General features: G+C 37.5%; 1 protein-coding gene across 1 annotated transcript; it reads left to right on the top strand.

The window, feature by feature from the left end:
• Positions 1–3,183: 3,183 nt before the first annotated feature.
• LOC103777929 (poly(ADP-ribose) glycohydrolase-like) lies at positions 3,184–24,638 on the top strand (the record flags this gene model as incomplete). The annotated part of the gene is made up of 9 exons (XM_008945497.1): positions 3,184–3,263; positions 5,535–5,595; positions 6,241–6,316; positions 8,652–8,799; positions 13,999–14,077; positions 14,860–14,968; positions 18,952–19,057; positions 23,549–23,677; positions 24,440–24,638. Coding segments are annotated over 9 exons (952 nt in total), but the record flags the coding sequence as incomplete, so codon positions are not given.
• Between the last annotated feature and the right edge of the window lie 618 nt (positions 24,639–25,256).

Genomic DNA, 25,256 nt, shown 5'->3' with positions numbered 1-25,256 from the left:
TGTAAGGTTCAAGTTTTAATTTTTTTTTTCTCTTGAGTTTTAAAGTGTTACTTTTGTCTTGTTATATTCTCACTTAAATTAATGGGACAGACTGGGCCATTCTCCATATTGGTAAATATCACTTTTACTGTTGCATTCAGGAAGGTAACTGGTTGCTTTGTGCCCTGCTTAAGAAAGCTGGAGGGCCTGCCTGTATTGTAGGGGTAGGTGTTGGGTTTTCCCTTCCTTCTCTTGGAAGTCTTCTAAGTCATTAATGTCATTGTGATATTTCTGTGGAAATTTATAAGAACATATGAAGCCATCAAATTCAACTGAATGAATATCAATAACTCTAATTGGCTATTGTGAGGGTGTAAGGATAATTTGTAGCACATTCTGAAACAAATTCCTAATGTTGTAAAGCACTTTTGCTTGAAATAGCTGAAGACAAGTGCTCCTTAATTTGGTTATATGAAAATACACAAGTAATATACTAACGGTTTGTATTTTGCAAACATGTATGTAATAAAAAAGCACATTTGCAACAGCCATCTTCAGATTGCCATTAGTTCACAAATAAAGGGAAATTCTAGACACAGAAAACATGAAGTAAATCCAAACATATTAATCTAGGACATAGTGTTTTCAGTCTGCCATAAATGACTATCCATTTATGACTGCATTCTGGTTTGGATATCATTGGTGGTAGATTCAGTCCTAAGATGTATGCAAGACTGGTCTTGTCTGCTTTTGTTTTTAATAAAAAATAATTTTAAAATAATTCTGCATTTAACAGTGGAATTTCAGAGTACAATTTCTGTTACATCATAGTGAAGAAGAGCAAAGTGAGGAAGAGAAGGGTGATGAGACTAACTGCTATAAAAGATCCAATGCATATAGTTATTGAAGGCATAGAGCTAAAAGGTCAAAATACAGATGGTTTTGAACACCACAGTACTCTTCTATCCCCACTGTATGGAGTACCCCTCTACAGCAAGGGGTGCCTGTGCCAGAACTCAGAGCTTTTAAAATTCTGTTGTGCTGCCCTGTGGTTTTCACCCAGCCATATGGGGCTAGAACAGAAATACAGATATCTCTTCTCATTATAGCAATTAGAGATGGTGTTTTGGGAATGTTATTTGCTGTAAATGAGACTTTTTTCAAAAGCAAATCAGCATGAGTCTAGCTTTGATCCTAGAGGATCAGGTAGCTATTACAACTTTTAAGAAAGGAAGAGACAGGCCAGTGCTAAACACTTCAGATTTAAAAAAGCCCCAAACTTGTTTGATATTCTCTACCTGACAGAGTGACTGCATTTTTGTAAGTTACTGTAATGGATAAATCCAAGTTCTTCTGACTTGCCATAGTGTTTTAGCTTGATCTGACTTATGTTAGGCATAGGTTTTCCTTTTCTGGACTTCTCCTGCCCAGTCTGCTACTTACAGCAAATTCTGTGTTGCCTTTGTGACATGAACACTCTGTGAGTTTACAGCATAAGCAGATTTCCATTTGATCAAAAATGGGAAAAAAAGAACAAACTAGTAAAGGCATGATTAGGTTAATAGATATATTAACCAGTACGAAGGATTCATACAAATGAGACTTCCAGATAAAAGATCAGAGGTAATTTATGCATTTAGGCAAGATGTGTGCATGCAGACACACACACTAACCCCTTCTTTTATGAATCCCTTATTAGTTGTGCAAGCCCAACCCTGTGATAGGACTCTAGTGGCCAATGTTAAAATAGACTGTGGGAGTGTGGAGCTTCTTCTGAAACTCCTGATTGATGATTGCAAGAATAGAAAAGTTTTCATAAATCCTTTTTAATCTTTTTCAAATTGGCTTCTGTGACTTAATATACATTTTGGATGAAATGGATCTCTTCAGCTTGTATACTTGATAAGAATTTTTAGAAATGAAAAAATCTAGTTCACTTCACCACTGAAAGCTAAATTCACCTGACAGCATTCTGGTTTTAATGGCAGGTTGTCATTCCAGTACATGGAAGCAAATGAATTATGTTGTGTCATTCCTTTACTTAGGCTGCTTATTGGGGAGGAATCTTGCATCCTCAGGGTGTTCACTGAATCAGACATCTTTTAGTGAACTTCCTACTCAAAGGATTTTATTTCTGAAGTCACTGCTATTCTTCCTTCCAGATAAATTCCATTATGTGTTGCCAATAACAGTGCCTTGTTACTTTGTTGGAAGTGAAATTAAGTAATGCCTGTTCAAGTGCTGGAAGGCAGATGATGCAGTAAAAGTATTTCAGCTAACCTTAAAAGGATACATTCACTCAATGACTAAAAATAGGGAACTTCTTTTCAATGCTTAGGCTTTTACAAATGAATGTTAGATTGCCAGTAGTCACACAGGGGATGAAGCTGTCTCTGTAGGGGGTCAGTTCTGTTCTTTAGAAATGCTGCTGGTGCAGTGCAACCCTTGAAAGCAATGTGGTTGCATTAATTCTTCTCTGCAACTCATTGAGCTGAAAGTAGGTTAGGACACGTGGATTTTAGAGTACTCAATATACATGTTGTCTCCCCTTGGTCACATTTTAACCCAAGCCAATCTGTTGCAAATAAAATTAGTAGCTTTACTGAATGTTCATATCAAAATTATTTTTTGATATTGCAAAATCAGTAGGGTGGGATAGGTGTTCACTTAACATCTTCATCAGGAGCTTGGCAAGTGAACAAGCTTGCTACACCTCAAGATGTGTGTTATCCAGGGGCTGTCCAGGGAACCCTTGAAAGCAATGTGGTTGCATTAATTCTTCTCTGCAACTCATTGAGCTGAAAGTAGGTTAGGACACGTGGATTTTAGAGTACTCAATATACATGTTGTTTCCCCTTGGTCACATTTTAATCCAAGCCAATCTGTTGCAAATAAAATTAGTAGCTTCACTGGATCTTCATATCAAAATTATTTTTTTGATATTGCAAAATCAGCAGAGTGAGATAGGTGTTCACTGAGCATCTGCATCAGGAACTTGGCAAGTGAACAAGCGTGCTGCACCTCAAGATGTGTGTTATCCAGGGGTTGTCCAGGGAGTTCATTCCACAGCAGAGTGTTTAATGCAAGGCTAATTAAAATATGTGCACAAGAGTTAAAAAATCAAATGGCAATTAGTCGTCAGCATAATTATTATGCACTGTATCCCTGAAATCTTAATTATTTGCTTTTGTTTCTGGTTTTCAGATTGTTTGAAGGACGGTCACCAAGGAAGCCTGAGAAACTTAAGACCCTTTTCTGCTATTTTAGAAGAGTCACAGAGAAAAGTAATCCTTTATTTTTTTTTTTTTGAGCTACAAAGCAGATACAGGAAAAATTTAATCCCATTAAATTTAGATATGGCTATGCAGCATTATGATGGAAGTGTGTAACAAAGGCCAGCTTAAGTGCACTGATATTCATTTTAAAGTCACTTCTCATATAGATGGTGTATGCAATTAATTTTTTTTTCAGAGCTTACTCTGTTTTCTTTCTTCTGACAGATGTGGGAGGGTGTGTAAAAATTTATACAGGTATATTTTCACCACTTTATACATAAAGTGTGTGTATATATAAAAATACATATGTGTAATGTTTGTAATATATGCAATTGCTTGCTGCACTGCATGGGAGTGAGAATGCAGAGGAAACAGCACCAGATCAAATCTCAGGCTTAGAATCTGAATCAAGCTTCAGATTTCCTGCAGTAGTTCTCTTGACTATAACTTTCATAGTTCAGAGCGATTTTTTCCCCTACTTGTGTTGATATTTCAGATTTTTCCCTTCTTATTCTCCCAAGACAAAGCTGTATGAAGTTTGCCCAGTTCAAATAAAACAAATAACAAGACATGAGAAATCTCCAACTCTCAGAATTTCATGTGCTATTTTCCTTAGTGTGCATAGTCAGATCTTCTGTTGCTACCATGAATTTGATAATCTGCATAAGCTTTCAAAAATAGCTTTATTTTTGTGAGAATTGTGTCAGAGCTGATGTATTGTATTTTAGGGAAGAAAGACATTTTACTGTAACAGCATACCTCATATCTGCTGCAGTATCCTTATTACAGTTGTTTGTTTGTTTTTTTTTAAAGACTTTTTCTTTACATGTCAGTATTTCACTATTGGCTTCAAATCCTCTTGGAAGGGTTTGTTTTAAAAGAAAGACAGCTTTAAGGTATTAAATATAAAAATCCCTTTACTTGGTTTGGTCTGTCTTCAGTTTATCATTTTAATTCACCACAAATTAAATGCAGCTACATCCTGTTTCAGCTATCAAACCTTCAGCAGTGTCAATAGAACTAAATCTCTGAGGTAAAAAGTAAATTGTGATCTATGTGTGGGACTGAGAAGAGTTATAGTGTACTAGTTTTTTTTTTTTTAAATTGAGTAATAATGTTTTCATGCAAACCAAATCCTAGATTTATGCAGCTGTCCCTTCATACAGGTATGAAATCTCTTTGGAACATGCTTTCAGAAACTACCCTATTAGATGTCTTAATGTTAAAATTTTAATATTTAATGGTTTTTTTTGAGTGCTGTTTTCTTGAATTAAAAATTCCTGTCATACCTTTTAAAAGATCCCTTTTCATTTGTCCAAGGAATTAGTAAGACTGAAGTCACTTACCTCTATAAATTACTGTAATGATTTTGCAACTCTTTTTACTGGACGTGGTAGTTGAATTCCTTGTAGAGAACACAGTGGAGACTGTATTAGTTGAAGAATTTCAGTTTAAAAGGTGAATGCTTAATTTGTAAAATATCAGCACTGATACCAGTGTTCCCCTGTGGAAAAGCATTTGATTAGGGGAAGCTGTGCACTATTTTTTTTATAAGCACAAGCAACCTTTTTTTTTCCCCCTATCATTCTTGAGGAAAAGCACAGGATTATTTAAGTCTTTGGGAAGGATTGAAGCTGATGTTGCATCCTTTCTTGCAACGAGCAATGACTCCTCTTTTTCTCTTGAGGGCAGGAGTCTTTCCTTAGTTAAAATACAGTGAATCTCACCAGCATCCTGGCAGAGCTGATAACAGCTTGATTTGAAATCCATTTACACTGCATCTTTATTGACATAGTAGGACTTAATTGGAAATAGGAGCTACTGCTTCATCTCTCCATAGGTCAAGTACTCCGTGCATTGCCTGTTGACACTGAACAGGAGACATATCTAAAGGTTCACAATTTTTTTTCAAAGTAGCATCTCTTACTTCCAATTCAACTATCATGTCTTTCAACTGTCTTACTTTTTGAGTGGAAACACTGTAGTCTTTACAGTTTAAGTGAAAATAACTTAGAGTTTTTCCTTGACCTGGAAAAAGAAAAATACTGAAACTCCAAAGAGAGAAGAGAAGTGAATATTTTGGTCTTCATGTTACTTGTGTTCATTTTGAGTGTGAACTGTCAGAGGAGGGTTCAAAGCCACTTTTGAGGAAAGCTAAGCACTTATGTTTCTGCCAAGAATGATACATGTTGTAATTTTAAAAGCTTACCACTTAAAATAACTTAAGTACTAAAGCTTCAGTAGTTAACACATTCTCCTCTGGGGTTGGTTTGTCTGTAGAACCAACAGGACTGGTGACATTCACAAGGCAGTGTCTCCAGGAGTTTCCAGACTGGGAAAGGTAAGTGAAACATCCTGTCCTAACCAGAAATTTCTTAAATCCTTGATAACTGAATCCCATTCATATGGAATTGATTCAGGCTTTGAACTATTACAGAAAGCAATGTTTGGTATGGATTGTTATGGAGGGAAGTACAAAGGGAAGTGGGTGAATTCCCACAAGTAATTTGAATGCCTTGAGTTTTCCAGTATGTTTGCTTGCCTGTGAAGCCAACAAGTCTTAAGTGAATTTTTGGAACAGTAGTGCTCTTGCTTGAGTGGGGAAAAGAGAGCTGAGATTACATGATTTCAGAAATTACAGGAAAAATAATGAATTATGGGTGGTAACCAGTGTGAAAACACAAGGGTTGCAGCCTTCTTGCTGCTTAGCAAGTTAATGTGGGACAAACTTTGGTGAAAAATGTAGAATTTCAGTTTTGGGCTTTTATGGTTGAAGAGGTGGAGAAATGGAACAGCTAAGTTAAAGCTGTATGAATTGTTTCTGGAAAGGCAAATGTGTTTTCTTTAATCCCTTAGGGTTTCTTTTTAAACTACATTGTTTGAAGCATGTAAGAAGTTTGGAGTTGGATGTGTTTTCTTTCAAAATGGATGTCTGTATGGAGATGATTAATCATCCTTTCTGTGCAATATTTTTCCTCATTGGTAGGTCTCAGAAAAAACTGTCTAGATTACATGTCACCCATGAAGGCACCATCGAAAGCAATGGACAAGGTATGCTACAGGTAAGCACATGTAACAGTAAATATGGCTTTAGGTCATGTTTTTGTCACACTTTCATGGCCTGCCAGCTTAACAAAGTTATTTGTTTATCCTCATTTGACTCAAATGACAAGATGTTGTGCAGTGTAAAAGAAACATCAAGATTAATTCCATGGGCAGTCTTAGCACTGTCAGTATTCCCCAGCTCATCTAGGTTTGCACATGTACCTGGTAGAGAAAAAGCTGTCAGAAAATCACACACCCTGGACAGCTTCAGGTCTTCTGGTTCAAACCAGGATCAAAATTGACAAGAGAAAAGTTTCGGGCTGTGATCTTGATGAGTTGTCAAGGGTTTCAGTTTATTTTTTAAAAATTATGCTTGTGCCCCAGACAGTGACCAGGTCAGTGGTTCAGGAGACTTTCTTGCTGCTGCCAGCACCATTGTTTTGGTCTGGGAGGCAGTCAGCAAAAGAAATTCATAAGGAGGATGTCTTGTCCATATCTATAGCAAGGAACACATTTGAATTTTCAAAGTAGTTGTCTGGTTTTAGCTTGTATTTTTAAAAACAAACAAACAAAAAAACCCCAAACCAAACAAAAACCAGTCTGCCTTCTAGAATTTGTTTACCAAAAAAACATTACAACTACTTTAGCCAGGAACAAGTGCTGCAAAGGAAGAAGAAGGGTGAGAATAGGAGGACTTTTAATGCAATGCATTTTGCTCAATCTCAGAAATGTCTCATGACTTTATGAAACTGGAGCACTCAAATGTATATTGAAATTATTAAGAATTCAGTAATAACCATTTTTCTGCTGTCTCTCTACTGAACTATACTATAACCTCAGAGGTGAGACAAGGTTGAATGATGCCTTTTCATGTACTCTTTCTGTTGCACTCTGCAAAAGGGAGTATTGCCTAGGATGCTGTATTCTTCCTCCTGGCTACTTCAAGTCTTATCAAACAAAATATCTCTGTTAGATGAAGAGCACTTACTCCAGAAGGGAGCAGGATGACCAAGGCTTGACAGCATAGGAGACCCCAGCCTCAGCAGGCAGGGTCAGTGGCTGGGACACTCAGGAGCAGAGAAGATGACAATGATGGTTTCTGCTGACAGGCTGGTGGTAGTCATACAAAGGCAAGGTGATGAGACAGGTCACAAGGTCAATCTTAGAAGTCCTGTCAGCAAAGCAGGCATCAGCAGAGGACAGGGCTGGGCCTGTGCCTATACACAGTGTGTCTCAGTTGAGGTCCAGGACAAGGGGGTGTGTTTGTACAGGCCCCATGTGCCAGGGGCAAGGGTGGTGGCCCAAGGTGAGGCTACTCAGGACAGTTAAGTGCAGTTGGGGCCCTGATGCACTGAACATTTGGGTAGCCTTTGTGTTACTTTTTTGTGTCATAGTCAAGTTCAGCAGATCTTAAACACAACTGAAGTGTTTTGATACTTCCAGGATAAACTTCAGGAATGCTTGCTGTTATAGTGGCCAGCTCTTGGTGTGCTTTAGGCTTGACCAGAGTCACTCCAGAATCAGTTTGTAATCTACAGAGATGTCCATGCCACTCCAGCAGCTTTTGTTCCCCTCCTGTAAATGTGTTCTCATCAGCTATCCAAGTAAAAATCAGTAGGAAGCTAAAAGCATTGCAAAGATGAAGTGGCTTTTAAAAATTATAAGTTCATAGGGGCAGTTAATTTGCATAAATAGTAACCACTTTATTGGATAAACCAAATCCTTTTAAAACTGTTGTCTGTGTTAAAATCTTAATTTTCAAAATATGTATTACAGAAAAAAAAAAACAGAGTCCAAAGCTTCTCTGTTTCAAGTAGAAACCTTAACAGTTAAAATGACTCGCCTTGTTTGAACGCATTCCACAGAGCATTCCTAAGATCCTTTTGGGTACAGAACAACTGATACAGGGACAATGCTAATGTAAAAATTCTTTGGTGTTGATAGTTGGGACAGAATGCTTATTAAAGGACAACTTAATTCTTCAATATCCATAAAATGCAAAAAAATTCTGATCTGCTGTTTTCATCTTTACCAAAATGTGTTTTATTCTTACATACGTGCTCTTCAGAGAAAACCCACAAAACTACTTTGAATTCAGAACATTTGAGATGCAGAACTTTATTTTGCTTTGTAATATCTCACTTGTCTTAAGTTTTCTGAGAGGTAGGAAGGAAAAATACAAGAAAGGCTTGCTGTTCATCAGGCTCTGTCCTGCTGCTTGCATTTTCAAGTGATAGCAGCAGATTTCAACAGCATTACTGAAATTTCTGTAGGACTTTATTTACTTTAGTAAATGAAAGGATTTTGTACTGTTCACTTATGTCATAATCCTCCTGAATATATTTTTGTTAGGTTGATTTTGCAAACCGTTTTGTTGGAGGTGGTGTGACTGGGGCAGGACTAGTACAAGAAGAAATTCGGTTTCTGATCAACCCAGAACTGATTGTATCGAGGCTCATCACTGAAGTCTTGGATCACAATGAATGTCTTATCGTCACAGGTTAGTCTTTGAAGAAAATGTTCTATGTATAGAAAATATACTTCAAGTTAAAGTTTTTTGTGTTTAAGTGCTGTAGGGATAATTTGTTTAAAGTCAGTACTCATTTGATGAAGAGCTTCCTCCTTCACCTCGCCTTTTAAGATCACAGGGCAACTGTTCTGATAGATGTTTTGTGAAGGGAACACCAGCAGACAAGTTGTTTGGTGTTTTTTTTTCCTCCAGGTATAAGTATTTGAGGGCTCAGTATTATTAGGCATAGCTAAAGAATACTGTTGGGTAATATTGGAAAATATAATACTAATATCAAACCATGGGTACTTCTCCAGTATGTTGTTGAGGGGCCGTGCATGGAGATGTGCTGCATGTCCAGTGCTTTGCTGAAAGTGTCTTTCCTTTTGTTTCCACCTCTGGCATAGAACTTGGTATGTTTTATTATCCATTGGATCAAAACTGTTAAGATCAAACACCAAATATCACCATGAAGAAGTAGAGGAGCCCAGGTCCTGCTGTGTCTCAGTTCTGTATGCAGAAACACTGTGTGCACTTTTCATGACTAAAAAATAAACTGATGCTATAATTTTTTTATTTACTCTAAGGAATGACTATAAAGAAAAAAATACTTTGATCAGACACATCCTCTAGGCAAATATTATAATAGGTGATGTATATTTTATATTTTTCAGTCTGCTATAGTAAAACTGTTGTCTTAACTTACCTAAGATGCATCAACAGTCAGGAATTCATAGAACTTGGTATGTTTTATTATCCATTGGATCAAAACTGTTAAGATCAAACACCAAATATCACCATGAAGAAGTGAAGGAGCCCAGGTCCTGCTGTGTCTCAGTTCTGTATGCAGAAACACTGTGTGCACTTTTCATGACTAAAAAATAAACTGATGCTATAATTTTTTTTATTTACTCTAAGGAATGACTATAAAGAAAAAAATACTTGATCAGAGAGATCCTCTAGGCAAATACTATAATAGGTGATGTACGTTTTATATTTTTCAGTCTACTATAGTAAAACTGTTGTTTTAACTTACCTAAGATGCATTAACAGCCAGGAATTCTTACAGGTATTAAAAAGCATTTGTTGGAAAAGTCCTTCTGAAGCACCTCTTCCTCTCAAATGCATACACAGTAGAAATTTGAGCCTAGACCTTGCAAATCTTATTCTGTCCTGAGCTATTGATTGTATTGGGCAGAACATCTTTTGGTTTTACTCATGTATTGTGTAATCTTTTTTTAAGACAGTGTTTTATTTTGTTTTTCCATCCTGCCAAAATTAATGCCTTTTCTGTGAAAACTTTTTGATTAATTGGCTGTTGCTGTCACCTTTTTAGAAAAAAATGAGTCAGAAACCCCTTGGCTATCACTGATTTCTTTTGTCTATTTTGATTATGATACTATATCAAGGTTAACATATTGAAGTCCTGTCCTTTAGGTGAGGCCCTCCTGGGGAGGGTAAAAACAGAGCATACCTGTCAGTCTGTCTAATAACTAACAGGGGGGAAAAGATTAAAAGAATGTTTTGAAAGACTTCCTTCCATTCCTCTGAAAAAAATAGTGATCTGACATGAACGAATAAAGGTGAGGATGTTGTTTTCACTGTGGCAGTATTTTCTTTTTCTTGAGTACTTTAGTATTTTGCAATTAGTATTTGTGATACAGTGTTCTTCTCTAATGGAAATGGTCATTCCATCATTTTCATTTCATCCCTGGAGCTCTTCCACCTCACTTCTTAGCCAAGTCTCCACTGTGTGTCACAGTTCTCCTGATAAATTGCATTCTTTGTGATTCATCTTGACTCAGCAGCCTAATGGGTATAACTGTGTAGCTTAAATTTGCAGAAGAGTCTGAGAAATTGGAGAGAAATTAAATTTGTTGTGATTGCACAGTATCTGGTTAAGATCACTGCTGTAATGACTATGGAACTGGTCATGTAAACAGTCAGGTCCTTCAACATCTACCTCCAGAAATGTCTGCTGCAATGCCAGATATTCCTACAGCTGCATTTCTGGTAGAGCTGTGAATAAGTCAGTGGTTTTCCTTCAGTCATCTGTTATGTTGTTTGGTTTTGGTGGTGTTATTTTTTTTCCCCTCTTCAAGTTCACCTATACTCAGGCAGCACTAAGGGCAGATGAAGCTGTGTTCCATGTTTGCTTTAAATATACAGATTGAACAGCAGCCAGTCCTGATTGCATCTTAGTGATCCATTTTCAGAGATTTCTAAGCACATTACCCATGCACTAAATGAGATCAGCTGAAAATTTACTCAGAGGGGAAAAATTGTTTTTCAGCTGGATTTAGCAGGCTGATGGTGCTACTCTCTGGAGAGCCAGAAGACTAATTGTGGTGCAAGATAAGGATCAGAAGAACTGATGACAAGTTTCATAAAGAAACTTGTATTTTTGAATTATACTTGTTATACTTTTGTCTTCGTTGGTTTTTGTTTTTTTTTTTTTGTAGCTTGTTTTTAAAGTTCTGATGGAACTGTCCTATTATACTGTATTTCTGACTTGGCTTTTTTTACCTCTGTTTATTGTGGGTTTATGGTAAGAAAAAAGATTCACCAGAAGCATTAATATATCCAGTTCCTCTCATACTGCTTCTGTTCTCCCATTAATAGCTGTTGGTATCCCAGCAGTTTACAGGCAAAAAGTACTGCCAGTTGAGTAACCATTTTTGTCTGACAAATTTCTAGAGCTTCACTGATGAAAACCCATTGATTTTCATTAACTTTTGTATCTGGGACATGAGTTTAGAGTTTGTGTGATTTCTTTGAATTTCTCTGTTATTGATTTTAAAAAAAATGTGTGTATTTGCTTGTTTATTTGTTTCTTGGTGCTTTTGTCATCAGACACTGCACTTCCTTAAAAATGCATGAAAACAACAAACCTTGGAAAAAGTCAGCTTAATTCTTTGACTGTCATTTAATCTGTCCTGTTACAATGTCTTGATGACTTAGTCTTTTCCTTTCCACGTGCTAGACACCAAAGGAAATGCTTTCCTTTCAAGATTGGAAGATTTAGGTTGTCCCTTAAAGAGAGCTCTCAGAAAAGTCACGTACTTCCCTTGTCTGTCTTTTGAACTATTTACTCAGACATTTTTTCCAAGTGTATCAGTAAAATTGAACATTTACTGATGCCAGGAAAAGTCTTACTGAAGGCTGATAGCCTACAATTGGATTAGAAGGCTGCCTTCTGAATATTTAAGCTGCTCACGGTTGTCCTTTTATACAAGGACCCTACAGTTGTTTTTCTAACCTCTTGGTGAGGAATCTTTTACCATCTAACTCATTTTGCATAGCAACGTTTCAAAATAGCCTTGAGTTGTATTTGTGTCCTCTGCATTGCATAGTCATCCAGACAGATCTAAATAAATGAGTGGATTACAGGCCAGATGATTTAAAGAAGCACTGATAAATCTTTTCAGTTAAAATGGATTTGGGTAAATGGGCAAAATGTCTTGAAGTATACCTATAATTTTAAACACTTTAACAACATGTGTTTTCTATGCTTGAGGCAAACATTTAAATGCCCATGTCAGAGGAGGTTAAAAGTGAATAGTTTTGTTTCTGATTGTTCAACTTTTTATATTATTTTTATTTAGAGATTAAATTTAAACACTTGTATTCCCAGAGTATCACCAATCTGTGTGATAGTTAGGCATTAGTCTTGTCTTAATCAGATGCTTCGTGCTGTCAGCTTACATGTCTTTCTAAAAACCTATTTTTCTGTTATATTTATAGGCATAGCTGGTGCCACTATTTATAATTAAGGTGTTGTTTAACAGTTGTCTTCTTATTGTTTATAACTTGTCTAAGTGTACCTGTATGAGCTGTAATTTTCCAAACCAGATATTCTCTTCAGTCCCCTGCTTTTGAAATTCAGCTGTTGCAAGCTCAAAACAGGGGAAAAATTGTGATTTTGCTTTGGGATTACTTTAGGAGTATTTCTTTGAAGCATTTGTTGATCCCTAGGTTTTAAGGAAAGGTCCTGAAGTTCAGTAAAATTAGGTGAAAAGGCAACATTTTAGAAAGGTTATGGTACTTAGTCTGAGTTAAAACACTTTCCTTCTTAGTTTTGGGATAAACCTTTGAAAAGGACTTGGTATAGCAGAGCACAATAGTGAAAATTACTGACATTCTTGTTGAGCTACTTTAAGGCTTGCCATGATATGCTGCTGGACTCTTTCACAGTGTAGCCAAGTATGTTCAAGACCAAGGTTTTGTGGGTCCTCAAGCTTTTACAGAAGTAGCTTGTTGGTATTGACTGCTGCAGCTGAGAGCAGTGGCCTTTCCATTGATTCAGTGCCATTAATGGCTGAGATAACTGAGAATTCGTGTTGGGAACCATAGTGCAGAGATCAGGCTGAACAAATGTAAAACAAAACAGTACTGGGGGAAAGATACATGTTGGGCAACAAGACTGGGAATCTTTACAGTCCTGCTTACCTGCACATAAGGGTGCCCCCAGGGAACTGCAGGCAGCAGACTGGGTGACACTGGCATGTGGGAACTGCCACATGTATATCTGCTTTGGTTTTGACTAGCAGAATTTTCTTTGGCTTTATGGATTTTAGTTTTGTTAGAGAAATAAAATGTATAAACGTAGAGCTTGCCACATACACTTCTGAATCTCTTCAGGCTTTTCTTCCTGTGTTTCCTAAACTGTCAGCCCAGATTTTTTGCTAAATTGTGATGAAATAGGGTTTCCATGTTTTCAGTAGTGGAGTGGACTATTTTACCATTGTGTTTACAGATAGTAGCCTGAAAAGAAAAAAACACAAGCAAAATGGTAGTGGTGCAAAGGTTTACAGTCTGTTAACCAGATATTAGCCAGTAAAACTTTAAAGATGACAGCCAGTTTATTAAGAAGCTATTGAACTTAAAAGTGGCAAAGCTGAAAACTATCTCCTTGTTGTACATATTGTATGTCCAGTATATATCTTGTTACATACTGGAACACACGTAGACCTGCACTTGTGATGTTCTATGGTGGGTGCTGCACATCATCTGTGGAAAAGAAGCTTCTACTGGGCACAAGATTTTGTATTCCTGGTGCAGATATGACTCTATTTTCCATTGCTTCTGAGAGCTACATGTTCATTCAGAGAAGCAGTGATTCCTATGAAAGATTCACCTAGTGAAAAATGTGTGTATTTTGTACGTAATACAGGCAATAATTTGTTTCAGGTACTGAGCAGTACAGTGAGTATACAGGCTATGCAGAAACCTACCGGTGGGCAAGAAGCCATGAGGATAAGACCCCAAGGTAAAGTTCCACATAACTATTTCAAATGAAGGAATAAATCTTAAAAAATTGAAAACTCGGTGCTTTAAGTATTTCCTAGCATTTGCCTTAATAGAATTTGGCTGTTTAATCCTGCTGTCTTCAGCAGAGCAAATAAGGGAAGAAAGTTATCTCATATTGATAATGAGCTGTAAATGGTAATAAATGGTACCTGCCAATATATCCATTTGTGAACCTGCATCTTTTACAGTTGTCTCTAATCCAAATTTTTAAGATTCTGATTGAACTATGGATTGTAATGTCACAAGAAGTTTGATACCTCAAGTGCCACAGTGCAGCTGATGTCTGACAAAATAAGATTTTATATCATGCAGCTGAGTAGAAAGCTCTGAGCTTATGAATTTTCTCCAACAATGTTATCATGGTACATACACAAAGTTACTCATTTTGCATAGAAACATACACAATGTGCTCTCATTTAAATGTTGGAGGGAGACAGAGCCAAAGTGCTTTTCTTTGACCTTGTGGTGTTCTTATGTATTCAATAAATAGTGCTGCATAATTAGTTTTGTTTCACGTTTATGCCCAAAGTCTAGCCAGTGTTTTTCTAATTTCTCTCATTTCTGATGCTGCTTTCATTCCTGACCTGCAAAGGAAAAAAGGGCTCCACTGTCTGTTATGAGCTCACCTTTCTGGCTTTTTCTAACAGAAGCTCTACAGGGAATTGCCTATTTTGGGTCATGATTATATGGCCAGTATTAGACAACTAATGCCGCCATCTTTTCTCCTCCATCTAATTTTAGGGATGAATGGCAGCGGCGCTACACTGAGATTGTTGCTATAGATGCATTTCATTTCAGACGTTTCCTTGACCAGTTTAGTCCAGAGAAAATCAGAAGAGAGCTCAACAAGGTAACTTCTTTACAATGGCCTTGTACCTTTTAAAAATATTTTTGTATTATCTTCAGCTGAGGAAGTTCTTGCTTAGTTGTGTCCCTTATAAAAGCTGTACTTCAGTGTTTTACTTCATCTTGTCAAATAGAATGACTCTTATCATTTGATATGTTATTCAAGGGTGTATTTTATTTAATTTTAAAAAAAACTAAATAAGATGTTGATATACATTTTATTAACTCTTCCCTGTCCTACTTTTTAGTTATGATTTTTAAGTTCTCTTCCCATGATTGGCTCTGCTGAATCCTACTCAGCCCTGTAGTGAAGGTGGAGAATGGGGCACCTTGTTTTAATGCAGTGACAGTTTAAAGTATAGTGCCACTTGCTTTTCTTCCACCTTTCTTGTTTGCCCTTTATGTATTGCTGTACTGCCTAGGAGTTTCTTTTCATATATTGATGTCTTCTTGAGATCAGGCCCAGCTGTTCATAAATCTGTTGTTTGCACAATAGTTGTAAGGGCTGTTGCAACTGAATATGTGTTTACATGTGCCAGTTAGAGCTTACAATGATGTGGGCTTTCAGAAGACTGATAAATCAGGCCAGTTTTAATCCTTTAAACAAAACTTTAGATGAACATTCAGAAACAGCACGCTTCCTACTAATAATTCTTACACATTATTAGTCTTCATCACTATATATTCAAAGCAGTCAGTCCCTGACCTTACCTGATGTCAGCTGTGTGTACGCAGAACTGCACCACTCCAATGGCTGTGGTCCTTCATAGTCTTAGTCACCAAGGGTGCCAGGCTGAAGAACTATTTGACAAGGGATGATAGAACAGCAGTGGGCACCTTTTTGTTTCCCGTGGCCTCCCTAGTTTGAAATTGTGCCCTTCAATAAGATAACTCAGTTTCTAGATGGTTCCCAGCCCTTTGTCTCTGCCCTGGACTATGAGCTGCATAATGTTTGGGAACATGAGGTTACTTTATCATGTTGCAGGGCTGAGAGTTTCATGTTGTTTTTCTTCTTGCTTTGCTGCTGCTGCTTTTCTTGAAGCTTAAAGCAGTCTTTTCCTAGCTCCTGAGGCTGTACTTTTTCAATGACCAGTAATTGCCATCAGTGAGCTGTTTATAGTTTGGAAGCCTTAGCTTTCAACCTATGCTGATGTTTTCAAGGCCTTTGCTGTTACCACTCACAATTATCTCCTAACAAGGGATGCCTGGTGTCCATCTCCAGTTCACACAGCAAATTCTTTTAAGTTACTAAGAAGGCAAATGAGCCAGAATGAGGGCCTTGCATGGCTAGTATAAGGCAAAAGTAGTCAAAGGTCTGTGGCCTGTTAGAGGAGTGGCAATGCTATTTATTTACTGGGCAGTTGAGCACAAGTTTATACAGTTTTACTGTATTAGCTTACTTTGACCCCAAATATAAGCACACTAATGATAAAGTATACTTAGTGACATTCTATGATTACAGGTGGAGCAGGCCCCTTCTTTAGCTAAAGTGTTAAATATAAGGGCACAATACTACTGTCATTAAAGTCTCCTGCTTTCTGTATTATAGGAGGGTATAGAATAATACAGGATGTGTTTTTAAATAAATTCAAACATAAGACATCAGGGTCCTAATTTCAGGGAATATATGTGGAAAGCTCATCTTCTCCCCAGTGATATACAGTGCTGAAGGACTAATTTAATTTAGTCATAAAACCTTAACATTTTGACTAAAGTAACATTCATCAGCTTGTTTCTTCATGGTTGGTAATGAAATTAGCCCTGAAAAAGACAGTAAATAAATTTTGTAAACTTCAGTGATATCTTAGTACAAAATTCAAATTACCTACTCTAGTGAATTCATGATCTGCCTACAATTTTCAATATTATTGATTTGATTTAGATTTTAAAGATATATTGTGATAGAACTACGCACATTTTTTATAGTATGTCAATTTGGCTGATGTTGTTTGATGAGGCTTGATTGGTATTTAAAAAAAATTTGAAGCCTGAGTTAAGTCTGCTTACTACAGTAAAAATTTCATTAAGTGTATTGGAGGTTGCATCATAATTTAACAAATCAAATATCTTTGGATGTACTGTGGTGGGCTTTTTCAGTTTCAAGAAAAATGAATTAATCCTAAGATTTTTCTGTGGGTGAAAACAAGTTGATGGAATAAGCTGCAACTCTTATGATTTAATAAATCAGGACTCAGTAAGCACAATATAGGCACACAGGCTTTGAAATAGGAGTGTATTATGTATTAGTAGACACACTCCAGTCTACTGCCCAGAGTTCTTTTGTTTGTGATTTTGTTAGACATTAGGAAGTAACTGAAACAACTTAAAGTGACTTTTCTTACAACTTGTATTTTTTTTATAAGCCTATGTCATTTCTGCTTTGTAAGATCCATTTGTCTTAAAGAACCAGATGTTTACTCTCAGTGGTTTTTTTTTTGAAGGCAGCTGCCTGAGGCTGACCCCTGTTTCTGGTTTAACCCATAGTCAGAAAACAAGATTAATATTGTCTAAAGGCAGCTGTTCAGACTAAGGAAAAAAAGAAAACCATTGTATCTGATTTCAGCATTAAGATTTATAAATATATGTGTAAGAGGTGTCAGTTTAATCCTTGTCTTTCATCTCACAGTTTCCACCTTTCACCCTTGAGATTATTGCCTAAGAAAGACTCTCACCAGCAGTAATTATTACAGTTGCATGTTTGACTTGCCATATCCTGAGGAACAGTTGGTTTATAATTGGGTTTGCAATCCCACTCATAAATTTCATTAAGCCTATTCTGATAGTCACCAATTAAAAAATATTAACATCTTCATATTTGGCAAGAGGTGCTTCCCTAAGAATTATGGTGTAGAGAACATTTATGTTTCAAAAAGTGTTAGCTGAGAACTATATATAGCAGTTTTATCTTAAAAATTGTAAACATCAGACAACTTCTAAATGATATAAGAGACCACATGTTTGAAGTTGTGTACAACCTAAAACCAGATTAATTTATATAGTCAGAAGGAACAGTTTTTCAGCTTCCCATATGGAAGCAACTGCTTTAAAACTGCACAGTAGGTTTTCATTTTCCTGTATTTCTAGGTGAAACCTGTTTAAAATGTTGGTGCATTGTCTCTTTTTTTTTAAAAAAGTGATTAGTTTTATCTTCTTCCTTTATTTTCTGTGAAAAATCATAGGAAAGCACTTATTTTGATATTTTTCTTCATTGTCACTGAAGTCCTTCCAAGTACTTGCTGACTTTCTTACTGTGTCTGATGAGTCTCATGAAGCTGCATGCACCTGATGATGTGTAAGGGCTCCTTATGCAAACTCTGAGTCATGGCACTAAATTATAACTCACAGAAGTCTGAACTTGCAGCTTAGATCATACTGTGATGAGACTGTGGTGCTTCAGTCTGTACCAGGCAATTGTACCAATTCAGTAAATTTTTGTACTGTTGAAAAACTTCCCAAAGACAGTTACCCTGTTTTTCTAACATGGAAGCACTTGCATTTATTCAAGATTTCTTAGTGAATATCATACATTTTCCTTCTGCCCTCATTTAATGCATTAGACCTGTGTTCTAAGGTACTATTTTGTATTTTAGTTCCAGTTTTCAGGAATTTCAGTAATACTGGACACAAAAGTTCAGCTGTAATGTATGCTAACTGGGCCAAAAAGCAACAAACATACTACAATCTACTGTTAAAGTTAGTCTCTGCTCTGACTATCCTGAAAAGTTTTCCCCAGCTGTGATTAAATCCCTAGGAATCAGAACCTGTATCCAATTTTTATCTTGGATCCAGTTAAGGCAAAATCCTTCTTGCCTTGAATTCTTTAGCAATTGACCTCAAATTTAAAGGGCAGACTAATGGTGTATTGAAGTAGTTTGAAGTTGGTATTGCTAGAAGACAATACTGATTATTGTTGTCATCCTAGTGTTGTGAAGTTACCACACCAGATTGCTTGTCAGCTTAGTCTCCTGACTCTTTGTCTGCTTGCAGGCCTACTGTGGCTTCTCTAGACCCAACATTCCACCTCAGCACCTCTCTGCAGTGGCCACAGGAAACTGGGGGTGTGGTGCCTTTGGAGGGGATCCCCGATTAAAAGGTAATCTGGAGCAATTCAGTAATGTGCAGGTCAATCAAATAACTTAGATTTTGATTCTTGGCCTTCTGGGTTTTTTGAAGAAACAAAATACATGTTTGTTTTTTTTTAACTTTTGTTCAAATTGCACATTTTAGCCAAGAATTGGAATAATAGTTAAACTGTCCATAGAACTGCTTCGTTAGCTTTAGGGTGTGGTGCCTTTGGAGGGGATCCCCGATTAAAAGGTAATCTGGAGCAATTCAGTAATGTGCAGGTCAATCAAATAACTTAGATTTTGATTCTTGGCCTTCTGGGTTTTTTGAAGAAACAAAATACATGTTTGTTTTTTTTTAACTTTTGTTCAAATTGCACATTTTAGCCAAGAATTGGAATAATAAACTGTCCATAGAACTGCTTCATTAGCTTTAATCTTCAGGCCATGAGTTAATATGGCCTTGAACAATAAAAATGCACACTGCTTTTATGTGCAGTTTGAGTTTTTAAATGTTTGAGGTAAGTACATGATGGTGAAATGCTGGGTTTACAAGGACCTATAGCACTGGAACCTTCAAAAGCATGGGCACATCATACTAGTTCACAAAATAAGAACTGAAATGTTCATTTCAGGTTTCAATAATATAAATCAATTTACTTTCTTGGAGCAACCTTTTGGGATTTTGCCTAAAATTCCTATCTCTGCAAAGTTGTTTGAAGTACCTGGTAATTTTCAAGGCTTCACAAATTTGCTGGCAAAGCTTGATGTTTAGTTTTGCTCTTTAATCTATTGCTGTATGCCAGAGAGGCTTCCAGTCACTCAGACATGCTGCTTTCTTTCCTGACCTGCCTGCTATAGCATTCACTTTCTCATGTTCTTTTGTTTTTAATTAGTGTTTATAATGCAGCAGAAACCACATGCCTATGTTAATTTAAGACATTTTTTTCCATCAAGTCAAGACCAAATGTATCCTGACATTTAAATTGATACCTTGATTCATATAGTTCCAAGTAGAAATTTACATTTTTGTTGTTTTAAAACATTTGGAGTGTATTTAAAATTGACTTTTCTGAACAGCTTTAGGTAGTTACATTGAGACAGCCATCAGACTACCAGCTTCATTAGTTTTCTTTTTTAATGTGTTTTATTCATTGAGCAGCTATTTTTTCTCAAAGCTCAGTTGATTTTCTGACAGTTGTTTTTTGATTTCCATTAGATAAAATGGGCTGCCAAGTGCAGGTCATCAATATCAGAAGTAATATTTACTACAGGATCTGATCAGACTTGTTTATTATTATATTAGGAAGGTTTAATAAAAGCTTGAATTTGCATAAGGCCTTCTGTTGGATCTGAACTGTAATACCCTATGTGTATTTTATTAAATATAAGGGTTTCTGATTAAAATTATGGCTCATCTGATCTAAGCCATTATTTGTTCAACAAAAGGCTGAGAGACCTGGGGCTTTTTAGTTTGGAGAAGAGAAGATTTAGGGAAGATCTAATTAATGTGTGTAAATACCTGAGGGCTGCGTGTCAGGAAGGAAGGGGCAATCTCTTCTCACTTATGCCCTGCAATAGGACAAGGGGCAATGGTCACAAGCTGGAGCACAGGAAGTTCCAGCTCAACATGAGGAAGAACTTCTTTACTGTCAGGGTTCCAGAGCACTGAACAGGCTCCCCAGGGAGGTTGTGGAGTCTCCTACCTTGGAGACTTTTCAGACCCCTCTGGATGCGTTCCTGTGTGACCTGCCCTAGACTAGATGGTCCTGCTCTGGCAGGGGGGTTGGACCTGAGGATCTCCAGAGGTCCCTTCCAACCTCTAACATTCTGTGATTGCTCACTGCAATGTTTAGTTCCCCTTCCCATTGGTCAGAGCTCAGAACTGAAGCCTACTGACAAAGACCAGCAGACCTGAGTCTGAGGCAGCCCATGAGAAAAGTCTTTGATGTAGACAAAGAAATGAGGCATGAGATGTAGTGTTTTGGAACCTGGATAGGAACTCTGAACAGAATCAGACACATATAAAGACTTGAATATTCTCTCTGTTTTACTTTAACTTAATATTTTTACTTCCATTCATGTAGCTTTACCTCTGGTTTTTGATCAGCCTTACTCTTTTCTCAAAAGCCTGTGAGGATTAACACTTCCCAGCAAGTGACAGCACTGCTTTGGTTATGAAAGAGTCATTGAATTCTTGTTAGAACTGATCAGTACCATGGTTTCACTGAACCTCTATGAATAGCTTTTGTTGACTACACAGGCTTGACTGTGTGTTGCAATTGCAAAATAGTTTTTGTAGTCTAAAATCTTGCTTTTTCATTTAATGTCCCTAAACATACACCCTTGTCTTTTTGGAAGTAGTATCTGGATCTGTTACAGATACCAGAACCACCAAAGTATTTAATTTAATTGGCTATAACTGAATAAATGCCATAATCCATTATGGTATTTTATCATGACTTCTAGTTCTGAATTAAAAGAATGGTTTAAAGTATAAAAAATGGTTTCATTCAAGGTGACAGATGATGTGAAAACTAAAGGGGTTTATCCATTGCACTTCTGCCACCCTCGCTGGGTGGTGAAAAGCTGTCAGCACAGCCCTTCCCACAGGGGTGGGATCACATCCACAGGGTGTCAGGGGCAAGAGAGCCCAGATCCCTCCAGCCCCTGTACCACGGGCTCTGCTGCCCTTCCTCTGATGCTCCTTCCTGTATCAGCAGCATGGAAGTCTCACCTGGCATCCTATGTGGTTAATGCCCAGAAGACTCTGAAGCCTGGTTCATGGCAGAAATTTTGACCATTGTTTGATAAGATTTACAGCAATTCAAAATTAACAGTAGGCTATTTTTAATATCTTCTGTAAAGTGAAACCGTGTTGTTTGTTCAGAATGAATAATAAGATTCATTAGATTCTGTTCTCCTATGCACGCTAGTTAATTAGACCCTTTGAAAGCTGAAGTACTGAAGCTTTACCAAACCCACAGTTGGTACAGTAGTTTAATTAAAATATCATTCCCAGATTAAGATTAATTTCACCTGTGAATCGTGTAATTTATAATTCTAGCTATGGGTTTATAAGAGGTTTTTTATTAAATAATGCAGTATTTTATTAGGTCTCTTTAGAAATATGAAAGATTCTTGAGCTGAGCTATGATCTGCTTTATATTTCATTTCCACTAGCAGCTGGTAGTTCAGTACATGTGCTATTTTATTTAAAATTAATCTTTACAAAGACAATATTAATCACATTTTAATTGATTCTGTTTACTGGGTAGGAGAGGAAAGAATTAATAGCAGAACTGCACTCTGAAGTAAGACAAGCTGCAGTAGATTAAGTAGTTGCTGGGGTCCATTATTTGCACTGTGGTAACACTGTGTGAATGAATGTGTGCTCGACTGCATGCATCTCTGTCACCCCAGCCTCACAGGACTAGCTGGTGAAAAACCTCTGCTCCTGTAACAGTTTTTTGTTACCAAGAAGGGTCCTGTTTGTAATTCTCCCCTTCCCTGTCGTTGGCTGGACTGTCTGGTGCCCTCCCTTGCAGCAGCTCTGGCTCTTAGCAAAGCCTTCACTTGGCCAATTCAACTGCTAATCTAGCAGAAAACAATTGGCTCTTACTGTCCCATCCTACAGCTTCTCTGCCAGGTTGGTGGATGGAATTGGCTTGGTGAGATGTCTGATGAGCCCCTGAGAGGTGCAGAGAAGTCAGGAGGTGGGTGAGAAGGGAGAAAAAGTAGCTGGACCAGAGCCACTTTCTTCAGTTGCAGTGGGTCATTAGCTTGGTGCAGCTAGACCATTGGTCAATACTCCAGATGATTTCTCAAGGTGAATCTGCAAAAATCTGTTTCCAAGATAGGAATCCTCCTTTTTTTCTTAAAACAAAGTCTATTTTGTAGCTGCAGCCATTGGCAGAACTTGGGGCACTGCTTGGCCCAGCGAGTCTGACATAAGGCTGGAAGTTAAATAATCTGAAATGCATTCCTGACATCCCCACTCACTTTTTGTAGGTCAGAAGGAGCTGTTGTATTCCATGCTGCAGATGGACACTTTAAGTTGCACAGCAAGAGGCTGCAGACCCATAGATCTCTTGTGAGCTAAAAGTTAGGTCAGCTCCTGCTTTGTGCATCTTACCTAGAGAAAGAGTTGGCTCCATTCCTTCTCAAGGGTGGCAGAGAAGGGGAATTGTGTGCTGATGGCTGCTTTTGACCTCACTATTTGTGACTCAAGACAAGCAGCTTAAACCAGGATGTAAGATGGTGCTTTTCTTCTCATGCTGTTGTGCACATTCATTGGATAATGAGTGACTCCAGCAGCATAGTCCAACACTCTGAGCTGCAGTGCCCAGAATTCTTCACTTTGTTTTAAAAGTGGAAGTAATAGCTGTCAACCCATTGTTCAGATTGCTTTGCAGTGTTCACCTGAAGGTGGGTGGTGTGATTACTTGATGTAAACTGAGGCTTTTCTCTTCAGCAGTGTTTTCTCCTGTACTCACTTGTGTAACCTTTTGTCATTTCAGCCTTAATACAGATATTGGCAGCTGCTGAGGCCGGGCGTGATGTGGTTTATTTTACTTTTGGAGATGTGGAGCTGATGAGGGATATTTACAGCATGCACACTTTTCTCTGTGAGAAGGGTCAAACTATTGGTGAGCATACAGAAATCCTTTTGTGCTGCAAAGAGACCTTAACCATCTCTACGTGGAAATTGTCCAGGGAGAACTGCTGTTCCCAAGTCCTGAGCACAAGCCAATGGGTCTTGGTTTATTTGTACCTGTTTCCAGAGTGGGGAACTCTTCTGATTGAACTGCACAGGGTTAATCTGTTAGACTTCTAGAATCCTTTCCTAATTCACTTGGGAGTTAGGCTTCAGAATTTGAAGAATACAGCTACATGTGGTAGACAGAAGATTTGCAGAAGTTTTTAATACAACTCAAAATGCTTTAAAAAGGGAAAACTTGCTTGCACATTCTTGGTATAGATTTCTTTATAGTAGTTCTGGCTTGATCCTGCAAGATGTGCTCAGATTTATTATCCAGTAGCACTACAAGAAAAGCTGTGTATCCATTGCCCCACTGTAATTATTAAATGTCTTTAATTTTGGAGACAGGAGCACAAATCTAGGCACTTGGCAATGTGTTTGTAATACGTATGCAAGCCTAATATTCAGATAGCTTGTGCAGAAACCTCAGCAGGACGTTGAGGGAGCCCACCCTGTGTTCTGAATACACTTGGAAACAGCCACCTTCCCCTTCCACAGCTGGCTACCCCCTCTTTCACTGCTCATTGAAAGAAAGGTTTCTAGCAGCTCTCTCAGCACCAGTGTCCATTTCCTGCCTTCATTTGCAACCATGCTTTCTTCATATGGTATGATCTCACATGGGCTTTAATGAGTTCTTTTTCCTTTTAAGGGGACATCTATAGGCTGTTACTGAGATACTACAATGAAGAATGCAGAAGCTGTTCTACTTCAGGACCAGATGTCAAGCTCTACTCGTTCATATACAACACTGTTGAGTCCTATGCAGATTCGACTGATGATGATGAAGAAAAAGAGGTGTGCTCTGAGGATTAAAATACATGTGTTTGATCAGAATATTGTTCTCCTCCTCCCACTGGTATACTGTGTGAATTTCTGGGTATAACATGAATTGGTTTAACTTCACATATATTGGCTGAATTGGCAGTTATGTCTAACAAAGAAGACACACCTTTGAGAGAGATGATTTTTTTTTGATGGTTTCATAAGTGAAAACCTTCTTCATGTTTGTACAGAAAAAATGTCTTTGGTAAATCTGGTTTGTGTTCTCTGTACTCCTTTTGCCTTTACTTTTCAGAGATCTTACCTAGATTTCTCCTGGAAGTTTTAGTGCTGGAGTACAGGCAGCCATGTAACTCCTGGGATGATTTTTGTGAGAGGCATCATAAGGATCACTCTTACTGACAATTGTCATCATTTTATTACCTCCTGAAGACTGCCGTGGTACCTTCATTGTTCCTGTCAAATTTTTCATTCATTTAACTTAAAATGTCCTAGTTGAATCTTTTCTTTTTTAAATAATTGGTTAAAAATTAAAAGATTCTGTAGGAGCTATAATGTGTTTCACAACTGTATTGTCTTTACAGAATCAGACACAAAAGTTAGATTGAAGTAGAGAAAAAAAAATGAAGTGTGGGAGTGTGGGAAAATGAGAAATGTGACCAAAGTTAAAAGCAGAGGGAAATGTT

Source organism: Merops nubicus, unplaced genomic scaffold, assembly GCF_000691845.1.
Source record: "Merops nubicus isolate BGI_N331 unplaced genomic scaffold, ASM69184v1 scaffold10580, whole genome shotgun sequence".
Lineage (NCBI taxonomy): Eukaryota > Metazoa > Chordata > Aves > Coraciiformes > Meropidae > Merops > Merops nubicus.
This window is presented reverse-complemented; position numbering and strand designations above follow the sequence as displayed.